Source organism: Ahaetulla prasina, chromosome 5, assembly GCF_028640845.1.
Source record: "Ahaetulla prasina isolate Xishuangbanna chromosome 5, ASM2864084v1, whole genome shotgun sequence".
Taxonomy (NCBI): domain Eukaryota; kingdom Metazoa; phylum Chordata; class Lepidosauria; order Squamata; family Colubridae; genus Ahaetulla; species Ahaetulla prasina.
This window is the reverse complement of record NC_080543.1, coordinates 86174186-86197086: the sequence shown is the minus strand read 5'-3', so window position 1 is coordinate 86197086 and position 22901 is coordinate 86174186. Positions and strand designations below refer to the sequence as shown.

Below are 22901 nucleotides of genomic sequence, written 5' to 3'. Positions count from 1 at the left end.
AAGGAACAATAATGCTGTTCTTTTTTTTTTTTTTTTTTTTTAATATTTTTTTTATTATTTTTTTTGCAACAAACAAACAAAAAGAAAATACATTATTACACCCTTGTGCTATACATAAAAGGAAGATTTGGGTCTTCGGATATATCCTCATGATTGCCAAAATCCACGTTCTCGAGGTACAGGTACTGAAGCGTCCAATGTTCCAAGCGCAAAGTCCACAAATGGTTTCCAAGTCTTCCAGAAAATATCTTCTTTATACACACCACTTCTAATTTTAATATCACATGTCATTTTATCATTTAAAGCTAATTTCCACATTTCAGAATTCCACTCTTCTATTCTAAAAATCACATCTAGTTTCCAATATCTAGCTATTATAATTCTACCTATTATAATCATAATTCTAATCAATTCTTTTTCATATTTTGTTAATTCTATTTCCTTAATTACCAACAATAATATAGTTTCCACTCTCAATGTTATTACTTTCCCCATCATTTCAAATATCATTTTCTGCAATTGTTGCCAAAACTTTTTAACCTTATCACAATTATACCACATATGTTCAAAAGTCCCCAATTCCATCTCACATCTCCAACATTTTTACTAGTTTTTTATCCATTTGTGACAATCTTACTGGAGTCAAATACCATTTCCAAACAACTTTATAATTGTGCTCTTTAATCCTTATAGATAAAGTTCTCATAATTCTACTCTTCCAATTCACATTCCAATCTGATTCTGGTATTTCAATATTAAGATCTTTTTCCCAATTTGTCCTCATCACTCTTTGTAATTTTTCATCAGAATTTATAATCTTATAAACCCTACTAACGAGTCCCTTTAGCCCAATTTCATCTTTCATAATCCGAGATACTAAATATTCAAATTCAGTTTCACATCTATTTATCGAATAATTTTCCTTTAGTTTTTTGTCCATTTTCTATCTGTATTTTTCAAACCAACTTAACCTAATTTTCAATAATTTCTTTATTCCTCCTTTCATTTCCCATAACTTTTATCAATCTTTAATAATTTCTATATTTTCCTCTTTAATCACTTCATTCGTTTTATATTATTTTAATCGGCCAAATTCAGTTGTCTCCCCAAAAGATTATATCCGAATTAAAATTTTAACAAATTTGTTCCACATTTTACTTAATCCTTTAACCAATAACTTCTACTTACACATTTTAAATTTGCTTTATCTAAAACCACCTTGATCCAAATTTCTCTATATCCCTTAACTCTAAATCTCTCCAATAATTATCTACACCTTTAAGTATTTTTACCACTATCCGGATACCATACGCACAGTAATAATTAAATAATTTGGGGATTCCTAATCCACCTTCCTTTTGATTTTGATACCACATTTTCTTCACTAATCTGGGTCTTTTGCCACCATTGCAAAATTTATCCAGTTTTTCTGATATCCTTCAATATCTTTCTCTGTCAGATTTAGTGGTAGCATCTCGAATAAAAGTTGAACTTGGGCAGCAACATCATCTTACACATTGCAATTCTACCAAACCAAGACAACTTTAAAATTTTATATTTATCTATCTTCTTCTCAATTTCGTTAATCACCACATCATAATTAAGTTTTTCAATTCTTTAACCTTAAGTGAAAGCACTATACCCAAATATTTCAATGTGTTTTAATCCTTATCCCAAATTGCTCTTGCATATTCTCAGACTCATTACCATTACTATCCATCAATAATTCTGACTTTGACCAATTTACTTTCAATCCTGTCATTTCTTCAAATTCTATCAAATGCTTATATATCTTTTCAAATCTTTCTCTACATTTTCAAAATAATTAAAGTATCATCCATACAAATTTATCTTATACCCTTATATCCTTCTAATTCTTCATCTTTTCTATCATTTTGTCAATATTTCCATAGCCAATAAAAATAATGTTGGGGACAGGGACATCCTTGTCTCGTACCAGCTTCTAATTTTATCTCTTCAGTTAATATTCCATTCACCTTCACTCTTGCACTGCTCTTTTGGTACAATTTTGAAATAACATGTATAAACTTATTACCAAAGCCTAAAGCCTCCACAATTACTTTAATTGTTTCCCATTGTACAGAATCAAAAGCTTTAAAATATCCAATGATACTATACCAATTTTATCACCATTATATTCAGCTACATCTATAATATTTAATACTCTTCTAACAATATCACTCATGTATCTACCCTTCACAAAACCTACTTGATTATAACTTATATATCTATCTATAAATCTATTTAATCTATTACTTATAATAGCAGTAAATATCTTTGCATCCTGATTAATTAAAGAAATGGGCGATAGGACTCAATCCTTTCTAAATCTTTATCTGGTTTAGGAATTAGGGATATCACCGTTCTATTCCATGACGAAGGTACTTCCCACCATGTAATATTCCATTGAATAATTTTTGCAGTCTTGGTATTATTAATTCTTTAAATTCTTTATAAAACTCAACAGGTAATCCATCCTCACCTGGAGCTTTCCTAATTTTAATTTTGTATTATTCCATTAATCTCATCTTGTGTTATATCTTCTTCCATCAATTCCTTATATGTTTGATCAATTTTCACCACATACTTTTCTAAATAGCTTTGCAATTTTCCCGATTAATTGGTTTCTTTGAATATAGATTCTGAAAAAGTTTCTAACCACTTCACATTTCTCTAATTTTTATAACATCTTATACCTCTATCATCTATCAAAACTCCAATTTCTCTCTTCTCTCTTTTATCTTTCGCCATCTTTGCCAATAATTTAGAATTTCTATTACTAAATTCAAAAATTCCTATTTAAAATCTCAAATTTCTTTTACTAACTCTGTATCTTCTTCTATCATTTTATTTCTTAACATATTAAGCTCCTGAAGAATTTTTTTCTTTAGTAAGCAAAATTGATTTTCAATTCTTTAATCTTATTTTATCTCTTTCCATTTTAATTTTATAATTTTTATATTTCCTACTTGATAATTTGATACTCTCCTCTAAACACCGCTTTCATCGCATCCCAAACAATTTCAAATTTAACCTCCCCGTTATCATTTAATCTCCAACTTTCCTCCAATTTTTTAAGTATCCATTTTTTATCCTTTTCATTTTTATACAATTTCTCGTCATATCTCCAATAGCTTCTTTTTTTCTCAAAATTAAAATCTAAGTCCACCATAACTTCTGCATGATCAGAATCTTTAAAAATTCCCACATCTACCTTATCCACATTATTCAACAAATCTTTAGAAAGAAAAATATAATCAATTCTAGAATATGTATTATATATCTTAGAAAAAAAAGTGTATACTCTCTCAATTCCTTTAACCTCTCTCCACACATCAACCACGCCGTTTCGAAGCATCCACATATCAGAGCGTATAGATAATTTGACATTTAAACTGACATCCGAAGTGCAAAATTTAAAGCAAGATATGAATGATAACTTTGCTAAACAAAAAGAGGAAATGACAATGATTAAAGATGAAATGGAGCAGCTGCATGTGCATGAGGCAAAAGTAGATCGGCAAATTGGCAAAATATTTTATAAAAATGAGCAGCAAGATAAGAGAATTTGTCTGTTGGAAGAAGAGATGAGGAAATATAATTTTGTTATTAGAGGAATCTCGGAAGAAAGGGAAGATAAATTGAAACAGCGGGTTTTGAAATGGATTAATGATTTGGATACGCAACTTACGTTCACAATAGCAGACCTGGCAAGCGTTTTTAGAATTGGATATAGAAGGCAAAATGGTTCTAACAGGAATGTGCTTGTCAGGTTCGCAAATCTTGGTGATAAGTTGGAAGTTATGGCCAAGTTAAGAGAGTTGGGAGATGCTTTGAAGTTTGAAGGGAAGACTATTCAAGTCTTCCCGGATATATCAAGAGAAGAAAGGGCATGGAGATTTTTTTTAAAACCAATTACAAAAGTTTTGAGAGATAATGGAATTAAATACAATTGGAGGCCACCACAACAATTGAAATTTTTTTATAAAGGAAGGATCGTACAATCACCCCAGATATAGATGCATTATTATATTTACGGAGCTTGGACTGATTGAGATGGAGGATTTAATGGAGATAAAAGATCAAATGCTTCAGATGGGTGAAACATACGTGAAACCACCAACCTAAGAAGAAGAAAAAGGGGCTATTGGAGGGCAAGACTCTAAAGGGTTAAAGAGGAAAGAAATATCACCTGTGTTGGTTGAACAGAAGAAGAGTCGTGAGGATACAGTAGGAGAAGAAGCAGATAAGAGTCTTGGAAAATATGAAGCTGAATGCGGGTCATCGCTATCTTTTTTTGAGTGATGAATTTAAATAGACAGCCGAAAGAAGTGCCCGGGCATTGGCACGTCCCTCTCCCCTTTCTCTTTATAGAGGCGAAACCGATGAGGATGTGGGGGAAGAAGATTGTTTGTATTTTATTGTTTGTTTTGTTTTTTGTTTTTTTTCTGTTTTCTTATTGTTGTTTATATGGTAGTTTAATGTCGGGTGGTGGGGGGCACAGAAAGGAAGATGCGGGGATAGGATTAAAAAATTTATATTTTAAATGGGAGTTATAAAATAATGTCATGGAATGTGAAGGGTACAGGAATCAGATTAAAGAAGAAGATTGGAGCTTAAGATTAAAAGGGATTTACCAGACATTTTATTTTTACAAGAAACCCATCAGAAATCTGAAGATTCAAATAGAATGTATATAAAAGGTATGCAAATATATGAAAAAGCATTTGGAACTTCAAAAGCTAGAGGAGTTGCAACACTGATATCAGATAGGGTGTACTTTGAAAAACATAAGGTAATTTTGGATGAAGATGGAAGATATGTAATAATTGTTGGAAATCTTAATGAGGAAAAAGTGACACTTGTTAATTTATATTTACCGAATGAAAAACAAAGAGAATTTCTTGAAAAAATAACAAAAATTTTGGAGAATGAAAGTGTAGGGAAAGTAATTGTGGCTGGGGATTTTAATTTAATCAGAGATAAAATAGACAGTACTAATCCCACCCGCTGTGGAGGAGCAAATAAAATGGGGATTTTAAATAATGCTGTTCTTTTAAATAAGTCATATAGCCATTTAATAAGGCAACTATATTCATATTTTAACTTTTCTCCAGCTATATCATTTGCCTAATTCTCAACTTTCTATAATACTGTAGTACAACTATAATCTTTCTATAATACAGTACAGTACTCTTTTCATCAAATTTTTACTGACATACATACATTTCTTATGTTCCATTCTTTAATGTATCACTATCAGTCTTATACAGATCTCTCAAATACTCTTCATTAGAGGTAGTCTTCGACTTATAACTCTAATGGACTCTGTCTATTATGGTTATAAATCATGTCAGTCATAAAGCAAATAAGCAGTTATTAAGTGAACCATTATTCCCTACGAGGTGTTTTTTGCCAAAACCAGGATGAAAAGGGCAATTTTTGACAAATATCTCATAAATTGCATTCACATTACTACGAGATGCTGCAAACAGCTATAAATGCAGGTCAGTTGCTGAGCACTCAAAATGTGGTCAAATGACTTGGGCGGGTGTCAGCCATCTCAACTTCAGAACTGGGTCATAAGTACCTTATGGAGGCACTCCATCACAACTTCAAAAGGTTGCTAAGCAATTGATTGGAAGCCAAGGAGTACATATATTCCTTCTTTTCAGTTCTATCCCAAATCATTCCATTGCGTTTGAGTTCCATCCTAGGGAAGATTCTTTTCTTAGCCTCTTTCATCAATTTTCAAAATTTTTAATTCTGTCAAAATCACTGCATTTTCTCTTTCCTTTTAATCTAAACTATTATTTGTCTTTAACTTTTATTACATTAGTAATTACTTAAAATTATTAAATATTTTTAAAGTTATTTCATTAATCTGTGCAAAAATCAGGCTTTAGAAGGGAGATATGAAAAAAATTCAGGTCATATAGTACTCAGGGTAACTAACATATATTGTTGGGAGCAACTTTCAATTCTTTAATGTAGAAAAAAACACATAAAAAATAAGTTGTCACTCCATTATAGCTGTCTAGGTATTATTTTTGGCTTGTTTCCAATTGTGTGATTCTGACCCCAAATAGACACTTGAGCTAATAGTAATACCAAAAACAGTATGAGAGAGTATAATAGTTGCCTTAGGCAAGAAGGGCAGCATACAAGTTTGATAAATAATACTGATTGTTATGACTTTGTTCTTCAAAATAAATCAAATATTAACATAAACTTTGTTATGTAAAGTACCTATTTCTTTTGTAATCTTATTTTTCTAGTGTTGAATTATGTAAAGAAATGGTGGATGGCCTAAGAATAACCTTTGACTTCGCTCTTCCTCTTATTCTACTGTATCCTTATGAGCAAGCACAGTTTAAGAAGGTGACATCCTCCAAATTTTTTCTACCAATAAAAGAGAGTGTAGCAAATTCTAACAGGTGGGTTTGTGGGTTTTTTGCATCCCTTTCAAGAAATAGAATGGTTTTAATAGCATTTTTTAAAACCTGTAATCATAAAACTATAATTTTTACTGCCAGCCAGTAAGCTGAAGGAAGATATTTCAATAATGATAAAGTTACATTGTTACTATTTAAAATGTTCTTTATTGGCCTTGTGTACTGGCCCACAATAACTACTCAACATCCTGGTTCACCATATTTTTTTATTTGATCAGAAATCAAGAAGAGCTTTCTCCAAGCCCACCTCTTCTGAATCCATCAACTCCACAATCCACAGATAGTCAGCCTGTAACAGGAGAACCTGCAACACCTAAACGCAGAAAAACTGAACCTGAAATTTTGCAGTCTCTAAGACGTTCTACGCGTCACACATCCAACTGTGATAGGCTGTCAGAAAGCAGTGCTTCTCCACAGCCAAAAAGGCGGAATATTGAGACTCCTGCTTCAATGCCAAAATTGTTTTTGCATCTTGAAAAAAGTGAGTTCTTTGTTAAGATAACTGATTATGTAAAAGGGAAAAATGATGTAAAAGTGTTTTCAGTTTATTGGCTGTCTTTTAACAAGCTCAGTGAAGCTTTGGACATGATAAATTTGAGTGCTAATAATGAACATTTTTCAAAGGCATTGCATATGTACTTAAAGCTTTTATAATTAAAATTCTATTTTAATAGAATTTGAAACAGGGTGGATTTGATTTAAATTACGATTTAAATCACTAGTAGAAAGGCTTGATTTAAATCAATTCAATTTAAATCGTAATTTTTAAAGAGCAACTGTCATCTCTATCCTGCAGCGACTCCTCCTCTGACCTGCTGTTGACTCACTGACAGTCCCGTTACACTTTAATGGGATGGTTGGTGATGCAGCAGTGACACAACAAGGTGAGGGACATGGCAGGCAGCAGGTGAGTGACGCCCGCTAACAGGCATTGCCATGATGGATATGAAATGATAGGTGCTCTTTAATATTATATTTATAACCTGCGTAGAAGGTTTCACTTTCATTTTTGCTGTTGCCCTTCCTCCTCACACTTAGAGCCTGGTGGTACAGTTGCATTTCTCTTCAAACAATCATACAGGTTGTAGTGTACATAGATTTGCAAAACAATGGGATAAAGGAATATTCCTTAATTTTGTTTTATGATTTATCTCATGGTTACTGTGAAATTGTGTGAATGCATTAATGCAGTGCATGTTATCTCAGCTTGGAGAGCTTGGATTCATAGAATGAGTTTACCAAAAATGTAAATATTGCAGAATATACAGCCTCATGCTACATAACTAAGCTCCATTTCATCCTGAACAAACTAAATTATTAATGTATTTTAAATAGAAAACGATCTTTAGATAGATTTTTACGCCAAAAGCATTTTATTAAATTTGATAAAAAGAAAAAAAATACAATTTAAATTTTAAAAATCTTATTTTTTTCCCCATTTTTTAAAATGCTGCTTTGAAATGTTAGCCTGTACTTCAGATGGGTCATACTTAGTATGCTACATCCAGTCCATATTGGATTTGTCATGGGGATGTCTCCTGATCTGATTTTTGTTGTAATAACAGCAGTTGCAGTTGATAAAAAGCATGCTTGTGGTATAATAACATGCATTTCAAGTGTCTTCACTTAAATATGATGATAGTTCTAGCAACAAATAATGGTATTTGAGGAGGATGACTCAGAAATATAAGCAGAGCTATATTTTACTATGTATTTTGAATGACTAGATATTAGAAACCTTTTTTTAAATTTTAGCAATAGGCAGATTACTTTGAACATCAGTTCTGCTCTGATTGTTTTGTAGAAGCAGTGAAACAACTTGCTTTATGTTAATAATGTTGTAGAATCCATTATCATTTTTTTTTAGCAAAATAATTTGTCTGATTTCAGCTACTAGCAATGTATTGCCTTACACATGAAGCCAGTTAGGTAACTTGAGCTAGTCACTTCTCTCAGCCCTAGAAATGGAATAGCAAACCACTTCTGAAAATCTTGTCAAGAAAATTGCATGGACTAGTTTAGGCAGTCACCAGGAATCCAAAACTGATTCAAAAGCACACACTCAGAGCTAAACTTATTAGCTCCTTGATATTAATATGTGAGGAATTGTGACACTGGGGTATTAAAAATATTATTAGAAATTATACACTTATAGTTTTTGAATATTAGTCAAAGATACTAATGTGGTTATCACATGCATTTATATAATTGAAATTTTATAAAAATAAGATTACCTGTGTCAATGGAGAGAGCCTGTTTGGGGCAGCGGTTAAAACATCAGGAGAAACCAGAAGACTGTGAGTTATAGTTCTACTTTGGGCACAAAGCCAGCTAAGTGATCTTGAGCCAGACATACTTTCTCAGCTAGGAAGAAGGCAGTGGCAAACCAGTTCTGAAAATCTTGCCAAGAAAACTGTGAGGAGGAATCCAAGCAGTTTCCAGGAGTCATAAACTGTTTTAAAGCATCCACTCACAAAAAGGTCAGAGGAGCTTCTTAACAGTTGTAGGAATCTCTCATGACTGAATAAGAGTACTTTATATATCCTTCTCTTTTCTTGAAGAAACTCCTGTCCACAGTGGGTCGTCATCTCCTATTACGCTAACCCCTAGCAAAGAGGGTAATGCAGTATTTGCTGGATTTGAAGGCAGAAGAAATAATGAATTGAATGAGGTAAGCTTTTTTTGTCCAAGACTTTGATTCAAGATGTGAATCAAGATGTCTTTGAACTAGGAACCTACATTCCTTCAGATATTATTGAAATGGAGCTTGCATCATTTTAGTTTAATATGTACTAACCTCTTCCTATCTAAGTATGTTGGATTACAAAGAGTTTTGAAAATGGTTCTGATGCAGAAGAAAGTTGTACAAATTAGGAAGTTTTGTGTTTTATGTATTTTAAACTACTAAGATAAAGATTTTGATAATATTTAGTAGAATCCTGACATGATTTTAAATTAGATTTAGATCAAGAAAAAGTTTATTCTAATTTTATTTTTAGGTGTTGTCATGGAAACTCATGCCAGAAAGCTATCCTCCAGGCGATCAGCCGCCACCACCTTCTTACATTTATGGATCTCAACATTTGCTGCGCATGTTTGGTAACCTATATGAACTTCTACAATTTTTTTTTGTTATAACTTTAATTTATGCACTATATTTATTGGAGAATTTTAATTGGAAATTAATTCTGCATTCTTAGCAGGATTTAGTTCACTCAGGTACATATATGCAACAGTACTTGTAAATTATCTGATCTATTTAGAAATATCTCTCTCTCTTAAGAAGATTTTTTTTTTAAAAAAATCAAAACTATATTTCAATCTAACTCACTTTCTAATTTTTATAATAATTTCTATAAAGCATGGGTGATCTCAGGCCGCTTATTAACTCTCAGCCCAAATTACTTTAAGATGTAATGGGGGGGAGAGAGAGATAATTGGATGAAGGTAACTTTGAATGCTTGAAACAAAGATGAAGTATAAAAAGGTGGAACTAATAAATAAGGGGAAGTGTTAGTGGTAAATTGCTTTCAATTGAAAGAAAAACTGTCAAATGGGAAAGGTTGACATTTTTTCCCTTTTTGTTTTTACAGTAAAGCTTCCAGAGATACTTGGGAAGATGAGCTTTTCTGACAAAAATCTAAAAGCTTTAGTAAAGCATTTTGAGTTGTTCCTAAGGTAACCTATGGATAAAAAGCAAATTTAGAAGCCTAAATATTCAACAGCAACTAGTAACTTGCAGAACAATTTTTTTAGTTATAGGAAAGTTATTTGTTAGGTAGCTTATTCATCCTATATGAGAAAAGTAGAAGATTCTAATCAGGAAGTTTTAGCTTCTGTAAAAAATACTTTCCTTGTAATATTACAGGTAATCCTCATTTGGCATCTATAATTAGGACTGGTACATGATTATTAAGTGAAGGGAAAACTCACCTGACTGCTACAGTTTTACTCCAGTTGTCCTTTGCTTGTACAGTGTCATAAGATATGATCCCAAAGAGTCAGGTGAGCCCAAATGGTGGAGAAAGTTTCTAGAACATGAAGAAGCTGAAAAAAAGGATAAAATCTTATAGCTCTTTTCCCCAATTCTCTATCTTTTGGAATGCTCACCTGGTACTAGGATAATTAGCAAGAAGAGAATTAATGTTTGTATTTACCGTATTTTTCGGTGTATAAAATGCATCTTTTTACTGCCCAAAAGAGGGTGCAAATCTGGGTGCATCTTATACGCCGAATGTAGCCCCATTCACCTGCCATTGCCCACCCTTCAGAGATTGTCTGTCACATTTTCTGGCGGTTTCAGGCGGCGGGGATCCTCACATTAGAGTGCTGCTTGGAACCAGCTGAAAAACCCCGCTGCTGCGTTTTCATGAAGACGCAAATTGCATCGGGGAGGAAAACGCAATGCATGGAGGCGATGCTCTTGCGAAGTGGGCGCTTCTGCGCGAGAGGTGTAAGGCTAGGTGGCTCGCAGCCCAGCCTGCCCCTTCTCCAGACGACCCAGGCTGAGGGCAGTTCTGCTCCTGGCCCGGGAGGCGGATCTGGCCAGGAGGAAAGAGAAAGTGAGACTGCGGAAAAGGAGGAGGAGGAGGGCGCGCGGCTCTGCAAATTGCTTTGGGGAATTGAGGAGGAAAATGCCGGAAGACGCAATGCATGGAGGCAACGCTCTCTTTCCTCCCCGATTGCCCAAAGCAATTCGCAAAGCCACACACCCTCCTCCTTTTCTGTAAATTGCTTCGGAGAATTGAGGAGGAAAACACCAGAAAATGCAATGCATGGAGGCAATGCTCTTTTTCCTCCCCAATTGCCCAAAGCAATTCACAAAACTGCACGCTCTCCTCCTCCTTTTTTGGAGTCTCACTTTCTCTTTCCTCCTGGCCAGATCCACCTTCCGGGCCAGGAGCAGAAGCCAACTGCAGAAAAGGGTCCAACCAAGGCAGCAAAGGCACAGGGAGCTTGCTGGGAAGCCCGGTACTGTTTTTACATGATGGCAGCGTCCAGGAGGACTGAAGTGCTAGATAGGAAGATGGGGCATCTTGAGAGTGGAGCCTTCGGTGCCAAGTCCCTCTTCTGCCCCCATGAAAATCATTCCCCACCACACCCTACCCACTCTAGTTAAATAGAGTGATAAGATTTGTTTGAAACTGATTAAAAGATCTGTGCTATCCGTTATCAAAATCCGAATGGAAGTGAGGATGCCGATGATCCTGATGCTGATAGGCAGAGGCAGAATTCTTTTTTTCTTGTTTTCCTCCCTCAAAATTAAGGTGCGTCTTATACACCGAAAAATACGGTACATTCATTAGAGAGGAAGAGATTACAAGAGAATAAGCAGGCACACAATGGGGAATATATATCTAGAAGAATATGCTAGTTCATAGCTGCTTAGGAGATAAACAAAAGCCTTCTGTGTAAACCGATTAAGGCCTGATAACTTTAGGCAGCAGGTATGAGCTGACAGAAGAATCTAAGATCACAAAGTTGAATTTGTTAATTTGTGAATATGTCAGCGCTCTCAGGTAAACCAAACAGGAAACAACCAGATAAGCTAATGCTATTTTATTATAAGGATAAATTAACAATCCTGCAAGATTCAAAGTACAAATCCCCACCCCCACCCCCATACACTCACTATTTATACCTTGGTCAATTAGAGTGGGTCCTTCCTAAGTTTCTTTTCCTGACCATTAACTCCTCCCCTTGTCATTCTGTAGGCAGCATCTCCTCCTGTCTTCCCTCAAGGATATTCCCACATACCATTACAAATTAGCACTTTTTATAGTTATATGGTGTGCTGCAGAGAAAAACAGTTCAACAAGAGATAGCTTATTTAGCAATCTTTCCACTCTGCAAGCAGAGAAAGGGGGGGAGGGAGGGTCAGGCCCAGTACAACACAAACCAGTAACTGATTGTAATGATGAACACATGATTGAGAGAGAGAGCCTGCAAAGGTAAATTTGGGCATTGGTCACAAAATTACCTTTTCATTGCTGTTATAACTGTGAACAGTTGCCAATCAAGGTAGTCACTAAACAAAGACTAGTTTTATTGTGTATAAGAGATTGACAGACATTTTGTGCCAGATGTATGATTAAAGAGACATTTCAGTGTATGTAGAGCTTGCATATACAGTAGATTAGAAAGATAATTGTTCTTCTTGTATTTCTTAAAAGAAGGGGTTCATGTGAAAGAATATAGTTTTGTTCGTACTGTCAGTTCATATAATGCAATAATAACCTCTTGCAGGTTCATTGCTGATGTATATTTAGGATCTATTTTTTCGTATAGAACAATATACCTGCCAGTCAAAATTAATATATCTTAATTCTGCAGCACTGAATCAGTCCTTCTAACAAATGCCATATAATGCATAATGTTTATTTTATCAGTTTTCTAATTAAAATATTTAGGAATATTTGTAGAAAAAAATATTGTTAGGTAATATAACTTGCAGTAATAGCCTGTGACCACTAGTCTGTACTAATATGCAGATAATATAGTTCCAGACTGAATTACTACAGCAAACAAAAAGTTCTTTTAATATATTGGATTTTTATTTTAAAGTTCATGTGCTGAAAGAAGCATTTAATAATCAGGTATAAAATTATAATATTATCTAATTATTTTAGTTTCAAATGAGTTACATAAATTAGACAAAATATGTAAAATCTGTTCAAATAATGATCCTACTTTTTAACAAAAGCATTTCCAGAAGTATTTCAGTGGATTACTTGCAACTGTTCAAAGTTCAAAAGTAAGACCTCTTGGATATAATAGGAACCATACCCAATTAACTATTTATAAGATTTATGGCATGGGATTCTTTGTACAGGGTTAATATATAGCACTTTTTCAGAAGCATTTTAAGATTATCTTGGATGATTTAACAGAACAAAAAAAATCATACATATTTTACTTCTACAGGTTCCTAGCCGAGTATCATGATGACTTCTTTCCAGAGTCAGCTTATGTAGCAGCCTGCGAGGCCTATTATACCACCAAAAATCCACGTGCTGTCTACTGAAACTGGATGCAGTCAGTTGTACAAATTGGGCATGTTCCATGTCTCCTATTACTTCAAGATCAAGAAAAATTGGAAGATATAATTATAATATCACAAAGGCTTTCTACAATGTTGTTCTTTTGACATAAAGAAAATTTCATTTCATTTCAGAGCTATGCTGATGTTGCATTCTAGCACTCACCAGATAAATGAAGCTCTGCATTAACTGTTAATGCATGGAACTGCATACAAATAAAGTAAGAAAAAGGAAGGGTTGCATTGGAAACAGACTTCAAAAGAACTAATTCATCCTGTGTTCCACATTATTATAGCCTTGCTTCAGGCTGACCTCTCATCATTTCTATTTAAAAAGTGAATGCAGTTGCATTGTGCAGGTTGTTCATATTTTTTTTCTATAAAATCTGTAAGAAACCACTTCTATGTTAGTATCCTTTATATCTCAAGTGATTAAGTATGAGGGATGGACTTGAGGATACCGTCAAGGAAGCACTGTTAATTCTCTGTAGGTCCATTTCACAGTGACAAAATAGCTTTGATTGGAATTAATAAATCCCATATGTTGTTTGAATTGCTTTAGGGGGTTAGGGTTTTTGGTATTTAAGAAGAGGATATACTTCATAATTTTTGGAAGAAAGAATGATGAAGTGATAGTTACTTGGCAAAATTTTGGATCTGGAAATACTTGAGTTTTGTTTTAATTTTATAGTTCTTGCTTGTAAATCAACTAGAATTTATTTCTGAAAGTAAGAGAAGAATCAGAATATTTTGTTCATGTTAACAAAAGCTAACTGACTTCTAAACCAGAAAAAATTGATAAATATGGAAGTGTCATGCTATCATTCAGTTAGTCCAGTCTTATATTGGTCTTATATCATCTTGAGAAGTCCATTAATTTCACTAGGATTATTATGGTCAACTCATCTGATACATTACAAATATAATGTGCTTGCATGAGGCAAGCTAACTAGAACAGGAGTCCCAATTCCTGGGTCAAGGCCCACTACCAGGCCGCAGCCTGTTCAAAACTGGGCTGTGGGAGAGATGGGTAAGCATGTGCAAGTGTGAAACTCCATTTGTGTGAATGGCAGGCAAGCGTGCATACGAAGCTCCATTCGCATGAGCGGAGAGCACTTGTGCTCATGCAAAGCTCCTTTTGTGGGAATGGAGGTTCACGTGCAAGTACAAGTGCGCTGGGCCAACTAGCTGGAAAGGTTGGGGACTGCTGAAATAGAATACTTTATATTGTACTCTGCCAATTGGATAATTAAGCCTGATGAAGTAATCCTAATAAGTAATGGCACCCTAACTGTCTTATTTTAGAAATTCAGAGCATAAGCTCAAGTAGTTAATAGTTAAAAACAGGAATAACAGTTGTGATCTCTGTGATGATATGGACTATAGCTGCAACCTCAACCAGCAGAGCTAAATGTTGAAAAATCTCAGCACAGAAACTGTAGAAAAAAAAATTTGTTGATACTAGTCTTCAACACTCAGGTCATGCTTTGTAATGCCTGCCATTCAGCTTCCAAATTCTTGCTGTTACATAGATAATTTTTTTTAAAAAGCATGTTAATATAAATGGGTGCAATTATCTTAATGCCCTTAAATAATATTTGAATGGACACCTGTTAAAAAATGTGTGACCAGCTCTAATTTGTGAGCTGTTATTTTGGTGCTAAATTGAGTATAAATGTGTTGGTTGATTGATTGCATGCACTACTTTTTTGACATAAGTCCTAAATCTTAAAACAAATTTAGACTTTGGGTTGCAGGCTTGTGAGTGAAGCATTTATTAAGTTTGGTGTAAAATACTGTTTTAAAGATATAATTAAATATTAGTGTTGTATGAATGTAGAATAATAAATAACATTTTTGTCATTCTGTTTTCAGCATGTTTGAATGCTAACCACTGTATTTTATTGCATCCAAATCATGCATGGTGTCAGGCACAAATAACCAGGAGCATTAACTGAGTTCAAAACACAGAAGAGTTTGTTGTTACTCACGCACAAGAATCAAGTTAACTAACAGTCAAAACTAAATTGGTACTAGGTAAGAGTCAACGGTATTCATGGGGTGGGGGGTGGGGGGCTAAACTTGGCTCTTTTGTGACAACACAGTGACTCCAAACTGATGATAATTTAACTCTGCCTTCCAGCTCAGCCCACTTTTCTCCTACACATAGTAATATAAAACCGGCCTACAATGGCTAAATTGACCCAATCCCTTATGCTTTAGATGGGAATGGGAATGGGAAGCATTTGTATGTACAGGAACACAAAATACTTCATGTGAGTTCAGCATTTGAAAATACTTCATTCCATCTTTCTTATTTGATGTTCAATATATTCATTTTTCTTAGCTGTGCTCTCACTTTCACATGTCTATAGTATGCAATGGTAAGTAAATTTTCCCACAAAGATACACCACATTGAGGTAAGATTTTTCATAGATAGAAATGGCTGATTTCTTTTCTGATTAAGCTGTTAATGCAGGGGTGTCCAAACTTGGTCCCTTTAAGACTTTTGGACTTCAACTCCCAGAGTCCCTCAGCCAGCAAAGCTGGCTGAGGAACTCTGGGAGTTGAAGTCCAAAAGTCTTAAAGGGACCAAGTTTGGACACCCCTGTGTTAATGTTATATTAATTCATGTAGTCATTAAAGTGTTTAAACATCACAAAAATAAATAGGAGTATACTGAAGCTTTATAATGATACTTCATTGTTCAACCTTACTAGAGGAATGGTTCTACTTGACATATTGAGCCAATTATTTTTAGAAACTTCTAAAATGTAATGATAGGAGATACAAACGTGTAAAAATAAGGTAGATACGCTATTTTAGTGTACCTAATTGAAAGGATTTTTACAGATAACTATTTTGGCATAAAAGTTGCATTCTATTTCAAGGCCAAAATGTTTAGAATAAGTATTTTATTCTACTGCAAGATAAGCATCACTAGTCCAGATAAATGAAGCCTCTGTTTTAGTGTACATGGATATGGAAGTTGGAAACACTTCTGATTATACTTGATTAACACTCAGCTGGCATGTAATTATGTTGTCATCTTTTTAGAAATAATCCATTTACACTGGATGGAAAACCAGAGTAAGAATTGTGACAATTATAGTAAAATCTATCTGACATCTATACTAGCTATCTGGAATGTGTGCATCCACACATATACATATCCTGCATGTTAATAACAGTAAGATTTGAGCAAGAGAAAAGCAGAAAGTGTACCTAAGGCTGGGATTATAATTAGGATATTGTAAGCTGTAGATCAGGGGTGTCAAACTCAATTTCATTGAGGGCCACATCAGGTTGTGTTTGACCTCGGGGAGCCAGGGTGGCCATGACCAGCTTGACATCCATCACTCGTGTCGAGGATGCCTGTGGTGGCCCAAGTGCTCTGCTACCGAAAATGGGCTCCTGAACCTTCTGCCAGCAAAAACAACCTTCTACAACCTTCTGCCAGCAAAAACAGAGCTCAGGTAGGCCACATGTGGCCCTCCTGAGCTGTTTTCGTTGGCAGATGCACCATGAGCCAGTCCTTCACTGTTTCCAGGGTGGCCCCGTGGCCAGATCTGAGCACTTTGTGGGCTGGATTTGGCCTCCATGCTTTGAGTTTGACACCCCTGCCATAGATTAACAAAAGATTTCAATAAACAAGTAAGATCAGTCTATTCCATGTTAGCTTTTTTGGAACATTTATTTAGAATTTATAAATAGAAAAATATTCATTTGAATGTATCTGTTTTATTGTATTTTAATTTGCAGAGAATTGTAATAATATAATATAATATATAATATAATATTATATTATATTATATAATATAATTTTTTTGAGAAGAAAATACCATATGAGTTCAGATTATAAGAGTTTCTATGAAAGAATCTACACATATCTGATTCAAATTTGTTCCCTAATCTACATAATAATAGGAACTAAAAAATGTCGGTGCATTGATGTTTCAGAAAATTAGCACAATCTGTGAGAATGCAGAATGTCCTTATCGCTTAATGCAAAAATCAGTGATCTTGGATCATGAATCTGTAGGCAAGTTGCACTTTTACATTTTAAAATACATGTTTCCTGTTATCAGTATGTTCCAGTTATATCTGCATGTTCTATATCAAGGGTGTCAAACTCAATTTCATTGAGGGCCGCATCAGGCCTATGGTTGACCTTGGGGTGCCAGGTGGGGATGGCCAACTGGGTGGGTGTGGCTAATCGGGTAGGCATAGCCAGCTTGATGCCACTCTACAAACATTCTTTGCATTGGTAGACTGGGCCGAAGCTATGCTTGCCCGATCTTTTCTCTTCGCATTGGGTAGACCAGGACAGCCCCACAGGCCTGATCTGACCACATCACGGGCCAAATCCGGCCTGCGGGCCTTGAGTTTAACACTCCTGGTCTATATGCTTTTTAAGAATCTTGAATACATTGGATCTGATCCAGACAACTGGTAAGAATTTGTCATGGGCAAATTGACTGTTTCCTTCTCTAGTTGTTCTTGTGATGTTCAAAAGTAAATGTATACAATTGTAAAATGTGTAAATTGTTATATTATTGCCTGTACAGAAAATAGACCTTAAGTGAATTGATGCTGTTTGGGGAAGGGGACTCCTGGGAATATTGAACTGAAGCAAATGTGAAGAAGCAGCTGTAATGTACTAAGTAGGCAAAATAATGGTTTAGGAGCTATGATAATTTGAGGAGGGGGATATGTTTTAGGCTTCTTTGCCCAATGGCTGACAGAATTAAAGGAGAGCATCTCCTTCAGCACTTAAAACTGGTTCACTGCAATAGCTGCCAGAAAAGATAAATACAATGCGGAAAATAAGTCAATTTACTATACCATTTAAAGGAATTGGACTAGAAGGTGGAAGATGGAGTTCTAATTGTGTCTTAGGCATGGGAGCCTAATAAATGATTTTGCACCAATCATTCTGTCTCAGCCCTAGGATAAAAGCAGTCACAAACTATTTTCAAAAAAAGTTCATGTCATTCTAGATGCCAAGCATAACTTGAAAACAAAAGCAGAAAACAACTTACAGAAAGCTCCTAGTATTGTCTCTAAATTAAAATAAAAATTGACCACGACAAAATGATACATGGAATAGCAGTTTTACAATGGTTCCCTATGAAGGTGGCTATTTTTTAAATTCAAAAGCATGTAGATTTACTATTGGTCACCACAACTGAAAAATAATCCTGTGTAGCACAGTGAAAATGTTTAAAACTGTTTATTTTCCCCCACAGTAGATGGGGAGTCTAATGCAGATACAATTTCTTCCAGGATGATCCTGTGTACAATAACAGAATAGTAGAAGTGTTTAGTAACTTGCTCATGTGGTGCTGCAAAGTCCCAGATCTTTAAAAATTGGACGCAGAATTTTACAGCTATTAGTGGTATGAATCACGGTAGGCTCTTCTGATGGAAAACTAGATATTTTAATCACAGCTATTATGAAGCTGAAGCATGAGTCATTTTTATAATAATTATGTGGGGCAGCAAAGAGGAGTAGATGATTGTTAGAAGAAAAGTAGCTAGTTGATTGTTGTGCGTAGCAACTGCTGCATGACATCTTCTAAAGACTCCCATTTGTTAACTCATGATACAGTATCTCTTCTTAAAAAAAGATGTTTGTAATTCCTGTTGATTTATTTATCTACTCCTATTCTAATTCCACCTCCTTTGGTCTAAAGTTTTTTGGAGATTAACTGAAGTTTCAAGAATCTCAGTTTGGCATCAATTAACAGCAATGATCCAAAATCCTAAAGGGACAGTTGTCAATAAGAGCCAACCTCAGTTAATCACTTATTTTTGTGCCTTTTATGGGCAACAAAGTCCCCTGCTCAAAGAGTGTGATTTGTGACAAAGTGATATTTTCCTAATACTGTATACTGTATATTTAAAGGTTACTTCACAGATTTAAGCAATTGGCATATGACTTTCTTCTATAAATCAGGAACTTGGGGTGTTTAGCCATGATGGTCTCATTGGCATAATTCCAGCATCAACAACAACCATAATTGCTTAAAAGCATAAAGGCATAAAAATTGGCATCTGAACAATTAAGAACATGTGATGTTAAACTGTAATATCTATTACATCTAGCTAGCATATTCTATAATCTGAGACAATGGAAATGGCAAACAGGAATTTATCAGTGCTGTGTGCTTCCAAGTTTCAACACTAAGTGCAAAGTAAATTATTTCAATAGTTAAATAAAAGCAACATTATGTAAATAAATTATTCAGCTAAATAGCAACCCCTAGCATGGCTGATGTTGAAAAGCTAAGGAGGGCCAGATCTGTGTAGTATTGGATGGGAAACTACTAATGAAATATCAGGGCTGTAAAACTTGGGCTAAGCTATATTTTTCTTTAACTGTGGTTTGTTATCTAAATAACCTATCAATGACATATTGCAGTGCCTAGATACCAGTAACACACTAAACCAAACCACATAGGTTAATGTGATATGCCCCCTCCCCACCACACACAAAAAAAGCTCTGAATGTTGTAAGCCCATCACCTCAAATATAATGGTTATTGAGGAAATTTATTTTTTCCACCTATTGAAATTAACACGAGACAATCTAGAAAATTTTGGCAATTTTAAGCTTTTCCATTCTGTATTCTCATCAGCCATACTATTTGAAAGACTGGGTAATGGCAACTACAAATAAATATTTACAGCTTAATGTAAAGTTCATTTATTGGTGTTCTAGAAGAATTTGGTGCTTGTGATGGTGGATGCCCTTTTTAAATTTATAACTGCTGTCTTAAAGTATATACTGTTTCTAATAATAGAGAAATGCTCTATGACTGTCGGATGGAATAATCAGTTACATTGCTGGCCATCAGCTATTAATGGATGTTAAGATTACCAGAATAATAAATAATTCATCCATGAGTCATTTTTATAGCATCTTCATTTTTCATATTTTGCTTCTTTGTGGTGATCATAGCGTATCTAGCATCTGATTTTAATAGAGGACTAAAATGTCCTTAGTAGAGCAATAAGATTTCTTATACATTTATATATAGGATTATTCAAATAAAGTAGAAATGTAATATATAGTTTACTGCAGAAGGGGGATAAAGACTATGACAGTATTCTATCTTTTAATACAATTTTCAAATGGTCAACAACCGGCTTCTTTAAGTGCTTTCTCTCCCCCACCAATCATGCTTCACATTGGCTGACTAGGGCTATCCTGAACTGGAAAGGTCATGGGAGAGAATGTAGATGGTCCATGCACCACATTTTGCCTGCCTGGTTCATCTGAAATTCACACACAAGCACCATTATTGTTACCTTCCAACTCCTATCCATAGACAGTGAACTCCAGGACAAAGGAGTTTTTTGTACATTAGACTCTCCAATGACGTTTGTCATGTAATAGGAATGGAGCAGGCACTTGCTTACTAGCTCCATATAACTCTTCTCTGCCCAGACTATTAACTTTGGTGAGATGTTGAGCCAATCTCCAAGTAGAGTGAGAGATGAGGAGTAATTCTGTATTTATTGCCCTTGACAGATTATCTGGCCTATCTTTGTGTGCCAAGGTGAATGACTTCTGACAGGGAAAGTGATACAAAGAATGTAGGACTGGCTTTGGGAATAGGGAAAGAAGGAGCTCTGAGAAAGATGAAAGAAACTCAAAATAATTCTGCCTCAATTTTGTTTAGTGGAACATGTGTAAGATGGGACAAGCAGAAAGTTGGTTAAGTCTTCAAGATTCTTTTTTTTTATTGAAAAAGTTTTTACAAAAATTTTCAAACCCCCTTTTATCCCCCCTCCCCCCCTCCCCCCCACTCCATCCTCTCCTCCCTCCCTCCAAAACCACCCTCCTCCCTCCCCCTCAACTTCCCAGAACAAATACAAGGTATAGTTCAAAAGAAAAAACAATCATTCGCTAAATTTTCCCTAACACAAATTATAATCCTCTCCTTCTTCTCAAATCCTAACTTCCCCCATACAAATCAAAAATAAATACATCCTAATCATTCAAAAGCAATCTGATATCTCTTAATCTGATATCTATTTTGCGTATATTCAATCCATTTTTTCCATTCAGATATTTTTCTTGCGTAGTGTCTTTCAAAAAGGCTGAGATTTTAGCCATCTCAGCCAAATTAGCAACTTTCAATATCCATTCTTCTATTGTAGGTAACTCTTTTTTCTTCCAGTATTGTCCTATCAGTAGTCTTGCCACTGTTATTAATTTAAAATCAACTTAGTCTCAATTACTGTAGTCCATAATAATTCCCAAAAAGAAAAATTGCGGTAGGAACTTTATCTTCTTTTTCAAAACATTTTGTATAATCCACCAGATCCTCATCCAAAAAGCCTTAATCTTCTTACAAGTCCACCAAATATGAAAATATGTAGCATCATCACAATTACATCTCCAACATTTTGCTTGCATATCTGGATACATACATGATAATTTCTTAGGGTCTAAGTGCCACCTATAAAACATTTTATAAAAATTTTCCCTCAAGTTCTGTGCTTGCGTAAATTTAACATTTCTAACCCAATTTTTTCCCAAGTTTCCAAAGATATTGGTTCTTGAATATTTTGTGCCCATTTTATCATACAATCCTTTATTAAATCCCTTTCAGAATCTATTTCTATCAACACATTATACAATCTCTTTATATGCACCTGAGTTTGATTTATAATTTGTTTTACCAAGTTTTCTTCATTCTGCATGATACCAATTTTCTGGTCTTCTTTCCACCTAGCTCGTAATTGCCCATTTTGGAACCAAGTATAGTTTCTCCCTTCTTCTTTTAATTGTTGCAAGGATTTTAATTGTAAATTACCTCTCTCAAAATATAAAAGTTCTTTATAAGTAATCAATTCCTGTTTCTGTTCTATATTTATATTCTCTATTGCATGCCTGGGGTTTGCCCAAATAGGAATTTTATAATTCAACTTGTAATAGTATTTCTTCCAGACACGCAGAAGAGCAATTCTTAACACATGATTCTTAAAGGCTCTATCCAGTTTTTTATCATACAATAAATATGCATGCCATCCATATAGTAAATCATAATCTTCTATATTCAAAATCCTTTCCTGTGTTAAGTTAAACCAATCACTTATTACCGAAAGAGCAGCTGCTTCATAATATAATTTAAAGTTGGGCATTTTGAAACCTCCTCTTTCCCGTATGTCTTGAATTATTTTCATTTTAACTCTCGCTTTTTTACCTTCCCATATAAATTTATTAATTCCAATCTGCCATTCTTCCAAATTTTTATCTTTCTTAATTATTGGTATCATCTGAAACAAAAATAAAAATCTAGGTAAAACATTCATTTTAATGGCTGCTATTCTCCCAATAATGATAATTGTAATTTTTTCCAACCGAGCATTT

At 34.6% G+C, this 22901-nt stretch overlaps 1 protein-coding gene across 4 annotated transcripts in view; it reads left to right on the top strand.

Annotated features, from left to right (window-relative positions):
* The window catches only part of MSL3 (MSL complex subunit 3), a 31662-nt gene extending 15680 nt beyond the window's left edge, over positions 1-15982 (top strand). For 2 of the 4 annotated variants that reach the window (XM_058184514.1, XM_058184511.1), the window contains exons 8-13: positions 6300-6458; positions 6695-6957; positions 9038-9147; positions 9476-9575; positions 10070-10154; positions 13401-15980. In XM_058184514.1, coding sequence (XP_058040497.1) covers positions 6300-6458; positions 6695-6957; positions 9038-9147; positions 9476-9575; positions 10070-10154; positions 13401-13500 — 817 coding nt within the window. In that variant the 3' untranslated portion in view covers positions 13501-15980. Of the gene's footprint in view, positions 1-6299; positions 6459-6694; positions 6958-9037; positions 9148-9475; positions 9576-10069; positions 10155-13400 lie in introns of all 4 variants that reach the window. The other 2 variants (XM_058184512.1, XM_058184513.1) reach the window with 2 other exon arrangements.
* The last annotated feature ends 6919 nt before the right edge of the window (positions 15983-22901 follow it).